This window comes from Salminus brasiliensis, chromosome 19 (genome assembly GCF_030463535.1).
Source record: "Salminus brasiliensis chromosome 19, fSalBra1.hap2, whole genome shotgun sequence".
NCBI classification, from domain to species: domain Eukaryota; kingdom Metazoa; phylum Chordata; class Actinopteri; order Characiformes; family Bryconidae; genus Salminus; species Salminus brasiliensis.
Window position 1 is genome coordinate 19,769,459 of NC_132896.1, and position 12,838 is coordinate 19,782,296.

The 12,838-nt window shown below is 40.7% G+C and overlaps 1 protein-coding gene across 3 annotated transcripts in view; it reads right to left on the minus strand.

The window, feature by feature from the left end:
• The window catches only part of cyfip2 (cytoplasmic FMR1 interacting protein 2), a 35,423-nt gene that overhangs the window by 7,199 nt on the left and 15,386 nt on the right, over positions 1-12,838 (minus strand). For 2 of the 3 annotated variants that reach the window (XM_072663875.1, XM_072663876.1), the window contains exons 3-24: positions 12,682-12,771; positions 11,086-11,163; positions 10,115-10,216; positions 9,214-9,395; positions 9,028-9,124; positions 8,807-8,935; positions 8,593-8,697; positions 8,409-8,497; positions 8,028-8,265; positions 7,130-7,422; positions 6,831-6,978; positions 6,505-6,658; positions 6,031-6,187; positions 4,744-4,840; positions 4,562-4,638; positions 4,351-4,459; positions 4,077-4,196; positions 2,330-2,529; positions 2,107-2,194; positions 1,763-1,906; positions 1,492-1,582; positions 868-998 (exon numbers count right to left, since the gene is read on the minus strand). In XM_072663875.1, the coding sequence (XP_072519976.1) occupies positions 868-998; positions 1,492-1,582; positions 1,763-1,906; positions 2,107-2,194; positions 2,330-2,529; positions 4,077-4,196; positions 4,351-4,459; positions 4,562-4,638; positions 4,744-4,840; positions 6,031-6,187; positions 6,505-6,658; positions 6,831-6,978; positions 7,130-7,422; positions 8,028-8,265; positions 8,409-8,497; positions 8,593-8,697; positions 8,807-8,935; positions 9,028-9,124; positions 9,214-9,395; positions 10,115-10,216; positions 11,086-11,163; positions 12,682-12,771 (2,919 nt within the window). Of the gene's footprint in view, positions 1-864; positions 999-1,491; positions 1,583-1,762; positions 1,907-2,106; positions 2,195-2,329; positions 2,530-4,076; positions 4,197-4,350; positions 4,460-4,561; positions 4,639-4,743; positions 4,841-6,030; positions 6,188-6,504; positions 6,659-6,830; positions 6,979-7,129; positions 7,423-8,027; positions 8,266-8,408; positions 8,498-8,592; positions 8,698-8,806; positions 8,936-9,027; positions 9,125-9,213; positions 9,396-10,114; positions 10,217-11,085; positions 11,164-12,681; positions 12,772-12,838 lie in introns of all 3 variants that reach the window. The other variant, XM_072663874.1, reaches the window with a different exon arrangement.

Consider the following 12,838-nt stretch of genomic DNA (forward strand, 5'->3'; position numbering starts at 1 on the left):
AAAATTGGTTCAGATGGTCAAGAATAACCCAAGAACCACAAAGATACAGGCCTGACATGAACTGCAAATGGCTAGAACACCAGTGTCACTGTCTACAGTCAAGTAAAGCCATGGGCTGAGAGGCTGCCATTCAAGAATGAAGCCCTGCTCCAAAAGCTACACCTTCAAAGGTGTTCAACACTGTACCAACTGCTGATCAGTTGTTTCCTGCGCTGATTTTAGAAAACCCCAAAAATAATAATAATAGATGTATGTGGTTCACTCATTATTCCCCAGAAAAAGAACACATCAAAGAAACAACCAAAAGCCCTATTGCTATGGAATTCATGTCACATGATGAGTATATATATAAACTTTTGACAACAACTGTATGAAGAGTTACACATACACATATATAACTTCCATCTTAAAACCATACATTTTCAACATAAAACATGGAAATTCAACACTGCAGGTTAATTACATTTAGAGTATACTGTTGGACTCTACCAACTACTGTTGGTATAAATGCGTGCACACGCTGTTATTTTGAAAAAGAAAAAAAAAAAACGTCGATGAAAATGAATGGTAGTGAGCTTCTCACACATTCAGTCTTTTGGAAGGTCATATGAGACTCTTAACACCCAAAAAAGAAGAATTGAATTTTGGTGTAATAAGGCACACAGTTAGACAGAACATCTAAACAAACATGAGTCATCAAATACCAATCCATACACTGCAGTCAGTCATAGAAAGAGAAAGGCAGAAATTTGACTTGCACAGACGATATAACATAAAAACAGTTAGCCCCAGCCCCAGACAGAGACACAAAGAGAGAGAGACAGCGAGAGAGAAAAAGAAGTAGGTAAATAAAGTGTCGGGTCTCACCAGAGCTTGCTCAATGAGGAGGCAGAAGAGGATAGCATTGCCAACCTCCCGCAGACTCTGAAATACGTCCGTCTTCAGCTCAGCGTATTCAATGATGTCCTTCAGCTGGTGATGGAAGAACTCCAGGATGCCTGAAAAACCACAAAAATCAAGAGAACTGGAAAGTACACAATCAAAGAGACGGAGCGACTGATCTAGCCTATGCTTTAACTCCTTAAACTCTGGTATCAGGCCCACACTTTAAATCTTCACCCTCATAACTACATTACTGTCATAATTATCAGGTTCATAGACCCTATAATAGAATCCTGTAGGACTCAAAATATGCAGGAGTGTAACAAGTAATTCATAATAGTTTCTACATTAGGATTAAAAACAGAATAATAAAGCTAGGGTTCAAAACAATGTAACACTTAACTGTCACCAATACAAATTACTACTTGTATGTTAAACTTATGTCAGCGGAGCATCAGTGAGTCCAGATAGGAACATAACATGTTCTATGATGTGTAAAGTTGCTGAGCCACTGTTGTGGAATGGTTACTATCAGTACACTAAACTGTTCAGGCCTTAGGTGGAAGGATCACTGACAGCAGAGAGAAAGCAAGTTGGCCATTCTCTCACCTGGTGATCCATACTCATGGCGAGGCAGCCGGCAAATCTTTGGCATCACCTCTATCAGAGTCTTCACATACTGCAGAATGGTGCCCTGGAGCTAGAAACCAAATCAATACAGGATGGCACACAGTAATTAAAGGGCACAGGTTTAATGAATTAAGCTCAGTAGCAGAGATGTACTTATGTACTCAGCAAGCTGCAAATGAGCAGAAATGCGGAGCTACGGTAAGAGAGACGAAAACCCTACTGAGGCAGATGGGAAACTAATCAACACTACCAAGCTCTTGACAATCTTCAGCAGCTCCTCCATCACCACGGCGATGCCCTGGTAACCAAGGAGACGGCAGATTGTTTTGAAATGCGGGGGACCCACAAAGTTCCTGTAGGAACTGTAGATGTGGGAGTATGCAATGTTCAGAGGCTGCAAAGCAAAGAACAACACTGCTCAAGACACAATCCTCATCGTACAACATCCACATCGTACACAGTAAGATTTTCAACGTTCATATATACACTGGTATATCAATACCAACAACAGCAAACAACAGCCTACTCGTCGCAAACTAAGTCTATTGCAACATTTTAACATGCAAGCATGACAGTTTTAATAGTGTTACATACCTTAGAGCCATACAGGTAGTAAGGCTGAACATTGGCAGGCTTATCCCTCTGAGGCTCTTGGGTAAAGGGAATTGCTGTGCGCACAAATCTGCCCCATAAAAGAGAATATATAAATGTGACTGGCGTGGTGTAATACAGACAGTCGAATAATAAAACAAAATAAAAGTAACCTCATTTATTTTAGTTTGGACCTAATCCATGCCTACAGTGTGTTCACACTCACCTGTTGGTGGAGCCATTGTAGCAGTAGTTTGGCAGGAAGTCAAAGTTCAGCTCCCAGAAGACATGTAGTGTGATGCGGCCATACGGCGCTGACACGTTGTGGTTGGCCTCCCGAAACATGGCATCGAAACTATCCAAAGTCATGTGTTTGGACAGCAGCCGATGAGTCAGTCTATTTATTTCCAGAAGCCACTCGAGCTCCTGGAAAACAGGTACACACACACACAGTATAGATGGGAAAAGTTTACCAAGGGATCTATTCTCCAAATATTCAGTTACATTTGTCAGATATTTCTCACTGTTTAAATCAAGAGAAGCATCAAAGCTTTGGAAAAAGACCTGAAAATAAGTTAATAGCAGAGTCCCATAGCTGAGAGTCTGGCAGCTTCGTTTGGCAGCATAGGGGAACATTCTGAAGGTTTTTAATTATGAAACATTTGGTGCACTCTAAGACTACAGTACAGGCGTATACAGAGAAAACAAGTTCTGTTAGTAGGGTCCAAAGAACTCTAAACACCTCTAGAATACCCAGCTACTCTATTAACATATTGGCATATCTGTAAGACTTTGCCTGTTGTTCGAGATTTTGGAGTATTGTTTGATTCTGCACTCAGCTTTGAGGCTCACGTCAGGTCATTACCTCAAACTGCATTTTTTCACCTTCGTAATACTGCCCACCTTCAGCCTTTACTTACTACTAGTGATGCAACAACCCTGATTCATTCCTTTATATTCTCCCGTATGGATTACTATAACTCACTTTTTACAGGTCTCCCAGCTAAGATTGTTAGCTTCAGTACAGTCAAAATTCAGCGACCTCAGAAGTTCTCACTTTCAAAAAAAAAATCTGCACACATCACTCCCATTCTCAAAGAGCTTCACTGGCTACCAGTAACGTCCTGCATTAAGTTTAGGATCCTGCTCACTTTATACAAAGCCCTTCATGGTCAGGCCCCTGTGTATCCACAGGTCCTCAGACAGCAGCTTGCTCACTGTCCCCTATACTGCACTCACCACCATCGAAAGCAGATCCTTCAGTGCTGTGGCACCAAAACTCTGGAATTTCCTACCCCAGTCTATCCGGGGCTTCTCTTAAATCCCACCTGAAGACCTTCCTCTTTGAACAATACTTCTCCTCTTTTTTAACTTTGCTGCTAAAGCATTATCTTGTAAAGCGACCCTGGGATTGTGAAAGACGCTATAAAAATGTAACTTATTATTATTTAGGTATACTTTCTGTGGAATTATTTAGCTTATTGAGAGTCAAGCCTGAAAACATGTTTTGGAGATCCCACATCTATTATAAGTAAAATCAGTGTAACTGCACATCACTGCCAATCATTTACAGTTAGCTCCAAATTAGCATACAGTGTTTGGACCCCACTGACTGGCACTAGTCATGTAATTTGACTAGTCATGTAAAAAGACGAACGCTCAACTCCCATATTTTTTATCATATCATATCTTTTGGTCCACCTTTACTAAATTACTTACTATACTAATACTTTTTACACTTCTATTATAATATTGTCAACCCAGTTGGCCCAAATTCAGGAACTAGTACAGCTTTGGGTGAGCTTTTGACGTGAGCTGCTGCTGTGCTGCGTGTTTTTTGGGAGGAAGGATTCTTCTTAAAAGTTTCATAAAATCTATACAAATCAGGCTGTATTCATCATTCAAGACAGTTAACTCTGCTTAAAGACAACAGGTTTGCATGTATGCAGCCTGCAGTGCACTGCTTTATTTACCACAATGGAGGTGAGATCTTCACTCTCGAAGCGGCTGATGGCCTGGTCCAAGGATTTGTACATGGCTGCTGAGATCCTCTGGGTGATCAGCCTATTCAGGTCAATGGAGCGACCCAGGAGCTGTCAACAGACACACACACACACACATAGGTACATACTATATTTATACAGAATAAACACAAGACAAATAACAACCCCCCTTGATCATTTTAAATATACAGAAGGCTTGTTGAAGAAAAGCTGTCCAACAGCTGCGACTGAATGAGTGCTGTACCTGCACGTGTCTCTGCTTCAGCAGTGTCTCATAGCGGTTGGAAGGGGGGTAAGGGATGATCACGCCATAGTTCTTACACTCCGCCCGGAAGCGCTTGTCCAAGAGGACACTAAGAGACAAACATATTCACATATGCATGAAGTTCAAGGATTGACCAAACACTGAATACGTAATCATCTGTCAGGATCAAGAAGAGGTCATAAAGGCGTACCTTCCAGCCATTGCTTTGTAGTAAGCAAATATCTGATCAGCCAACTTGTAGACAAACTGATCAAAACACAGGTTCACCTGGACAAAGAAGCACATTTAATCATTAAGATGAAGTGCAATCTGTCTGACAGACGGTTGAAATTGTCACCATCATAATATTATCATAATATTACAACACTCTACCTCAGCCTCTATCTCATCATAGAGAAACTGCTTCTTGAACTTGGTAAGAGCATAGTATCCACTGTCATTATAAAGATCCAAAGGATACAACACGTACCTGGAAAAATGAACACATTCAGTAAAATTCAGAAGTACAAAGAACAAAAAAAAAATTCGTTCAGAAACTAAAAGCCCTTTCATGGGCTCTGGTGGCATCATTTGTAGGAGAAAACTTAAGGAAATTGCTGAGGAATTATTCAAATTTCTAAATAGTTGTTTATATGTCAAAAATCAAGTTTTGAGAAAGGATACATGGCCAGAGTCACAAGACAATGGAAAAAGGTAAACAGAGCAAGTCCTACTCATAAAGTCCTAGTGGCGGCACTGGTATCTCCTCACATTCAGTGCCTCTTTGGATAATAAAATGGACACACTACATCAAAACTAATCTTAACTTATAAACTAATAAACTAATAAAATAAGCAGAAATGCTGTTTGGTATAATGCAGCAAAAATGAATAACAGAAACATATCAATAAAAATACTTGGTAAACCACTAACATACACTGCATGAAATGTAACATTAACAACTTGATTCTTCTTTTACATCATTTTCATCTAATATCCATCTGTCTCTTCTAAATCTATATCTGTTGAGTCCCATTCAAATCCATGATAAAATATTGGATTAATGGAATTCTCCATCAATGCGCTCTAAAATCCTTTCAAAGAAAGTAAAGTTCTTTGCAGTGCAGCTATGATGTTTGCAATAATGCACAACCTCAAACTGCCTTTAACATATATTGGTTTACCACTCATCCCTCACATGGACTTTATTTATTGCTACCGTCTGGCAGAAGGTACAGGAGCATCCGTGCTGTCACTGCACGGTTCTGCAATAGCCTTGTCCCATAAGCAGTCAGACTTTTAATTTTTAATATCTATGCACCTTACACTCTTTACCTCTACTCAGAATTGAGTCGTATTTATTGTGTTTATTCTATTTATTGTACTGTCTTGCACATTGCACTTGTTTTTGTTTTCATTTTGTTCCATGTTGCACCCTTGTTCTGGAAAAAAATATAATTTCATTTCACTGTGTACTTTTACAGAGCTGAAATGACAATAAAAGCCTTTTGACTTGACTAGTTAATCAGCTGAGGTAGGGTACCACCAAAAATTTGCTCATGTGTAACCATTTACCGCTCCTAATATCATGGAAAATGTGGCTGTGAGTTTTGTGAATCAGGCCCAGTGTATCCAGTATTCTAGGATTTATGCATGGGTGTATATGACTGCAGCACTAACTCCATCATTGAAGGCTCTTTGGTTTCCAGAATGTGGTCAGTGAGGATCCAGGGCATGGACATCTCGATGGGAAACTGGATGCGACGACCCATGGTAAGCTCCAAGAAGAACTCTCTGAACCACAACTGTGACAGGTCACAGCACTGCTGCAGGGCCTCTGAGAACCACCCAAAGACAAGACATTTATCACCATCATGACATTTTAACAGCAACAGCAAACAGACTATAAGTGCACACACACAACAGCATGGTATGCTACACTTTTAAAAGTATAAAATCCTAGAGAAAATTTTGAAGGTTCTTCAGTTTGACCTTCAAGGAATCTCTTTCTTCTAAAAACGCTTTTCTTAAAGGTCCCTCAAATCACCTTAAGAGGTTCCTCCACAGTTTCAAACTGAATAACCTCCAGAATTAGATGACACTGTTGTTCACCAGAGAGGAAATAATCTGGACAGGGTGAAAGAGGTTTCTCACCGCTGAAGTTCAGGAGATGAGTGTAGAAGAAAGACTGCTTGTGGAAGTCCTCAATGGCCTGAACTATGGGGCCGTCCAAGCTGCTACGCAGGGTCTTCTTTGAGCCGCTCTTGTCTGCTATCAGAGATTCGAGCATGGTTCGCACCATGTAGAGCTGCAGTGTCAGGGAAGGGCAAAGAGGCAACAATCAGCACAAATGTGAATCAATTGAGATCCTTTTCATAAACAGAACAAATCATCAAATTCCAATAGCCTCTCAGCGGACTCCACACTTCCAGGTAAAACTGGTCATATCAGCAGCAGCCAGCATCTTCAATTTAACTGACCTGCGTGCTTGAAGGACCAACAGCACGACGGGGCACTTTGATATCAAAACCTCCCTTGGGGTCTTTCTCTCCCCTCAGACAGGGGTCATTGGGTGGCTCTCTTCCTCCTTCCCAGTCGCAGATGGTTTTCCGAATGGCCTGAAGAACACTGTAAGGACAGGGGATGGATGAATTAGCATAGGTGAAGTCAAACAACAAAAAGTCACTCATGCCACTGTCTAGTTACTTCCAAACTGCTCACAACTATTGTTATAACAGCTTCCACAAAATTCACATAAACAGGAAGGTTCTCAGCTTACCTAATGAGGACGTTCTTCTTCTTGCGAACGGCCTGCCTGAGTGGCTCTCTCAGGGTAACCTGGGCAAAGTCCTGCAGCGCAGCGTAGATGGTGTTTCTGATGGCCTGGTTGAACACGCTCTCCATGCGGCCCATCAGCACCTGCAGGCCTTTGATCATGGCAATCACCTCCACCAGGGCAAACTTCTCCTCACTGGTGTAGTTATAGCGTGTGGCGCGCTCATACTCCTCAGCAGTACCAGGACAGTCCTTATTACAGAACTTATCAGTAGGATGCACTAGTTTCCACGAGTACTGGAGTTAAACAGGGAGAGAGAGTGAGAGTAAGAGAGAGAGAGAGATAACAAAAGAGGCACTAACATGCTAATGTGGGCTCATGTCGATCATGTGCATTGCTAGTCAGGGAAATATTTATACAATTCTATTCTAAATCAATCTAATATCAATATGTACACACATACTGTATATACCTATACAGAAATCTGACATATTATACACATTTCAAATATATGACATAATAAAATTTGAAATGAAATTCCTTTATAGCTACTTTTCACATTTGGAACTCCATGGTCTCGGATACGGTGCGGCATGGAATGCTTACGGTTAGCTAACTGTACTTAACTGACAAAACTGACAGATTGAAATGATATAAAAAAGTTAAAAACAGCAAAAAAGGAAATTCAAGTATTTTTCCAGACAATATGTATAATACATATTAATAATTTATATATGATCCATAAGTGCATGAGACTATCTATATGTATATATGTAAGTCGCACTGGATATAAGCATCAGCTAAATGCCATAGATGTAATGTAATGTAAATGTAAATCCTATGGTCATTTATCAGATGCAGTCAACCACAGCACAACACTATCAGTTGCACTCATACTTACCACTTCCATGACGTGAGTACTCCACTTGGAGAGCAGCTGTAGGCCTCTGAGGGCCAGGTCAAACAGCTCTCTATACTCCTCATCAGACTTCTGGCTGTCCAGGCCAGAGCCCGTCACCACTTCACTGTTACTGTAGCGTGCAAGCTCTGAGATGAAGCGGATGTGGTCATCTCGGATCTGCACCATCTGCTCACACAGATTATACTGCGGGCTGATGCTGCTCTGAGTACAGGTCCACCTGGGGGAGGCAGTGGAAAAAAATGTCATAAGGGCCTAGTTATATATTACAGCTTCTCATAAACGCACACTGCTGAGAACCATGCCCTCTTTCATAAACCGCTCACACAAAAGCAAAATCAAGCAGACCAGACCAACACTCACTTTGACTTGTTCTCTTCATAGTGTGCACTTGTCTCAATGTACCGAGACAGTTCAATCTGCATATCGCCAAAGAGGGGCACAACCTGGAGCTGTGGAGGCAATCAAATACATTAGCAAAACACAGTTAACACAAATGTCAAATTTTTATGGACAGATTTCTCCTAATCAGACATTTCAGGTCGACCTTGAAGAACTTGTCAATTTTGCCGAGGTTTATCCTCTTCTTGGCGTCCAGCTTGTAGATGTTGCTAACATTTCCGTCCATCAAATAAAGGCCGAAACCCATCACCTGAAAATCGGAGGCAACAAAATTGTGACAAAAAACACACCTCTGGTGAACTGCATTTACAGAATAGCCACACAGGGTTGTGCGGTAAGGTGAAGTGTTTGCTTGGCACCTTTAGTAGCATGTGCTTTTCGCTGGGCGTCAGGTACATCTTGTTCTCGTAGTAATCCACACAGATGTTAACGATGTCAGCCAGAAGCTCCTCATAGCCAGGAATCACTTCCAGCTGCTGATGCAAGCACTGAAGAAGACAACCACACAGAACATTAAAACATGCAAAAATAACATAAATAACAAATATGAAGGAACATGCAATTTAAACATCAACTGTACCTGTGTGATTCTGTTGTGATTGGCTAAGAACATGGAGAGATTTTGGGACTCCTGGATAGACTGTGGATCAGCCATCTTTCTGAGGAACTGAGCAGCTCTGTAAGTATAAAATAGGGACAGCTAATTGAACAGGAGTGGATAATTCTTTAGTTCTGAATCATTTCTGTAGCTGTTGACCTGTTATACCTTTTGTAAGCGGAGTGGTCATTCTTGACACTGCACTTCATATTCTTGAGCTCGTCCAGGACTGCAAACATGTTGATGAATTTGCCCAGCGTCAGCAGGTAGGCCTCAGAAACAAAGTCCTTCCTGCGCTCAGCGTGACACAGCCGCTTCACCTCACTACAGAAGCGCTCAATGGCCTTACGCTAGATAAGAATATTAAACATCGTTAGCGCTCTGGACTAGATAAATCACCCTCATTCATTCAAACATTTTATGACAATACTGCTTATAGTGCATGGATTATAATAAAAGCAACACAAGCAGTGAGGGCGGACCAACCCTCTACTACTAAATGCTTCATTCTATACCTCATAATCAAAAGCAAAGGTATGTAGTCCATCTGTTTCTCTGCATACTTTGTTAGGCTGCTTTCACCCTGTTCCTCAATGGTCAGGACTCCACAGGATCACCACAGAGGAGGTATTATATGGGTGGTGCAGTGCTGAGAATGACCCACCACCTAAATAATACCTGCTCTGTGGTGGTCCTGTGGGTCCTGACTATTGAAAAACAGGGTGAAAGAGGCTACAACGTGCTCATATACAGATGTTAATGTAAATGTTGTGACACAATGTAAATAACAACTACCAGATTCAAATGATCAAAAAGTCAAAATGAAAGAAATGGCAAAAATAGAGATACAATACAAAGTTTTTGCTTGATAGTGACAATATATTAGTGACTCTATAACTATGATAAAACACTGTAGTTTAATGCTGAATGCTGTAATTAACTGTAAATGTAAAAATGAACATATTCACTTTGTAAGGAATATTTTCAGGCTTTTTTTATCATGCTGAAAAATATGCACCATATCATAATGAACACGAAGCATAATGACAAACGTGCCCTCCCTCATTACCTGAAAGTACATGAACTTCATGAGCTTGGTGACCTCGGGCTCCAGCACTTCCACAGTCTTCTCATAGATCTCCACTCTGTTGGGCTGCTCATTGCACTTCACCTGCAATACACAAGAGGGCGACGTCACACAGGCTGACCCTTACAGTGTCAGGTCAGGGGAACAGAAATGGACAGCCTGTTGCCCTGATTAATAAAGTAAATGAGAATTTACTATAAAATAAACAAAACAAAAATCTTCGAAACAGATGACTTAGTCTGATGTACAGTACTGTCCATGTCAACAATAGTTCAACACATTTAGGTAAAAAAAAATCATCTGGCCTGCTGACCTTTTATAAAACCACTGAACCATAATAACTTGTTAAAAATAGGAGCGAGAAAGGCACCATGTCTGGAACACTTGCAAGATGCCTGCAGGGTGTGAGCAATGTGCAGGAAGCCTGTGTACTGTGTGGTGCGGTGCAGTGAAATATATATATATGTTAGCTTGTTTTCTTTTACTTTCGCAGGCCTATAGTGTTTACCATTCCACAAGTCAGAATGATTTGAATATAAAGCAAAGCAAAGTGACTGATTTGACTGTTTATCCTTGTCTATAGAACCTGTTCACTGCTGTACTGCACCACAGAACACACACTGTACGTGTGAATGTACAGCTTATGTGAGCTGTAACAGCCACACTGCCGCACTGCTCACACCATTAAGAGGTTGTATGTGTGAAACTGGCCTTTTACTGTGATGGGAAAGAGTGGGCTAAACAGGCTTGCAAAAAATAGTTTGTTCACATAGTTCACTATATATATATATATATATATATATATATATATATATATATATATATATATATATATATATATGCACACACACACACACACACACCATGCATGATATGAGCCCTCAACTGACAGTGTAATGTCGAATATCTACTACAGTTGTGTTAAATCTACAGGTAAGAGTTTGTCTGCATACCTGAGGTATGGCTCTGGAGCAGCTCCTCCAGGTGTAGAGCATGACAGCGTATTCATGTCCCTCCTCCAGCATTTCATTCTTAAGAAAGAGAGACATTGTGAGGGGCAAACAGCAAGATGAAGCAGAGTGCACACATCACCCCATTGAAGATTCCCTGATAAAACAAACCCAGTCACAATGTAATACAAAGGTCTCTTGACATGTATAAAATTAGAAATAAGCACATAATGTTATGATATGCATTTTATGTTAATTTCCCATGAAGCGAAATGTCCCGCATTATTAAAATATCTGGCTACCGGACATTTTTTATGTTTCATCCTAATTGCACATTGATGTTCACAGATTCCAGTTTTTAGTTGTCGTTTGTTTTTACCCATATAACTAAGACCACAAGGACATGATAAACCACAAAGGTTGAAAAGCATGTACATTTTCCTCGAACCCCGAACTTTTAACAATCTTGTGTCCTCATATTATTACAAACAACACAATGAAAACATTTAAAAGTAGCCTCTGAAACCTTAAAGGAAAAGGCACATGCATTTTGGGGTAAACAGGCTCCAATTAAATGGTCTTTCATATTAGGAGCTCTCTCAGAACAAAAACAGGGGGGATCCTAAGAAGCCGGACCAATTCCTGTATCACTTCTCAGCATATGCCAACATCGACTGACGGCCAGTTTAAAAATTGGGAGAGGTGACTATACTCAGACACAAAAGTAAGCAGTGCTCTCTATGTGCGTGAAGGATTACAAAGAAGATTACACAAACTGTCACTCAACAGACTATGACTGTACCACCTGGATCAGAAGCGTCTGCATCCTCTGTATATTTTTGTATATTCTGTAAAGCTTGTGAAAAGTATTTTGGAAGGTTTGGAGGGATCCTGTGTGTTTACTTTTTAAAACACCTAAAAAACAAACCCTTCAGGAACCAAGGACTGAAAAACTGACAGCAGTGACGGTTCTAACACCGCACACTCACACAGTTTATCCAGGATGCAGAACCTAGCAGAAGTTTCTCTGAGTCAATAAGAGACACTCAGAACAAAAACACTGCACTCAGCCACCTAATGTGGGGCTGCGATGTTTGAAAGACTTCACTTCCCCATTTAGCTGTGGAAAAAACTATTTCTATAGAACAGCTAACTGTTTGTCAGTCAAAGCACAACCATTATTAAAATGCCTGAGAGAATAGTCTGTCTACTAACCGCCTGAATACCATTTCTACATAAGCCTACCTCCGTTCAGCCAAAAACCCAAGCCAAATTCCTGCACAAACAAAGGAAGAACCCCCCGAACGTAAACAACACTGTCTTTGTATTAAAAAAACCAAACACTGGTTGTATATTTGTATCTATTTGAGTCCATCTGCCATTTTAGAACAGGTTGAAGGGAATAAAGGAGTGACTCTACGTTCACACTGGCCACACTGTGATAACCAATAAAAGTGATACACACAGTGATAGCCAATAAAAGCACTCTTGTGTCTCTTGTGTAATCATAGCACACTGCCTTTTATCTCGCAGCTGTCCTGGTCACGTGACCCAGTGCCCAAATATGCCATGGCACAGAAGACGCCTCTTTCTACTCACCATGCTGGAGTGGACAGTGGCCTGTTCAATGTATCGGGCGATACCAGTCACAAAAGCATTTCTGTCCTCAAAGTTGGTGTCAAAGTTTGCCTGGATGAGGAGACAAAGATTTCGGATTCCTGTTAGCTACCAAACAAATGCTAGTTTATATAAAATA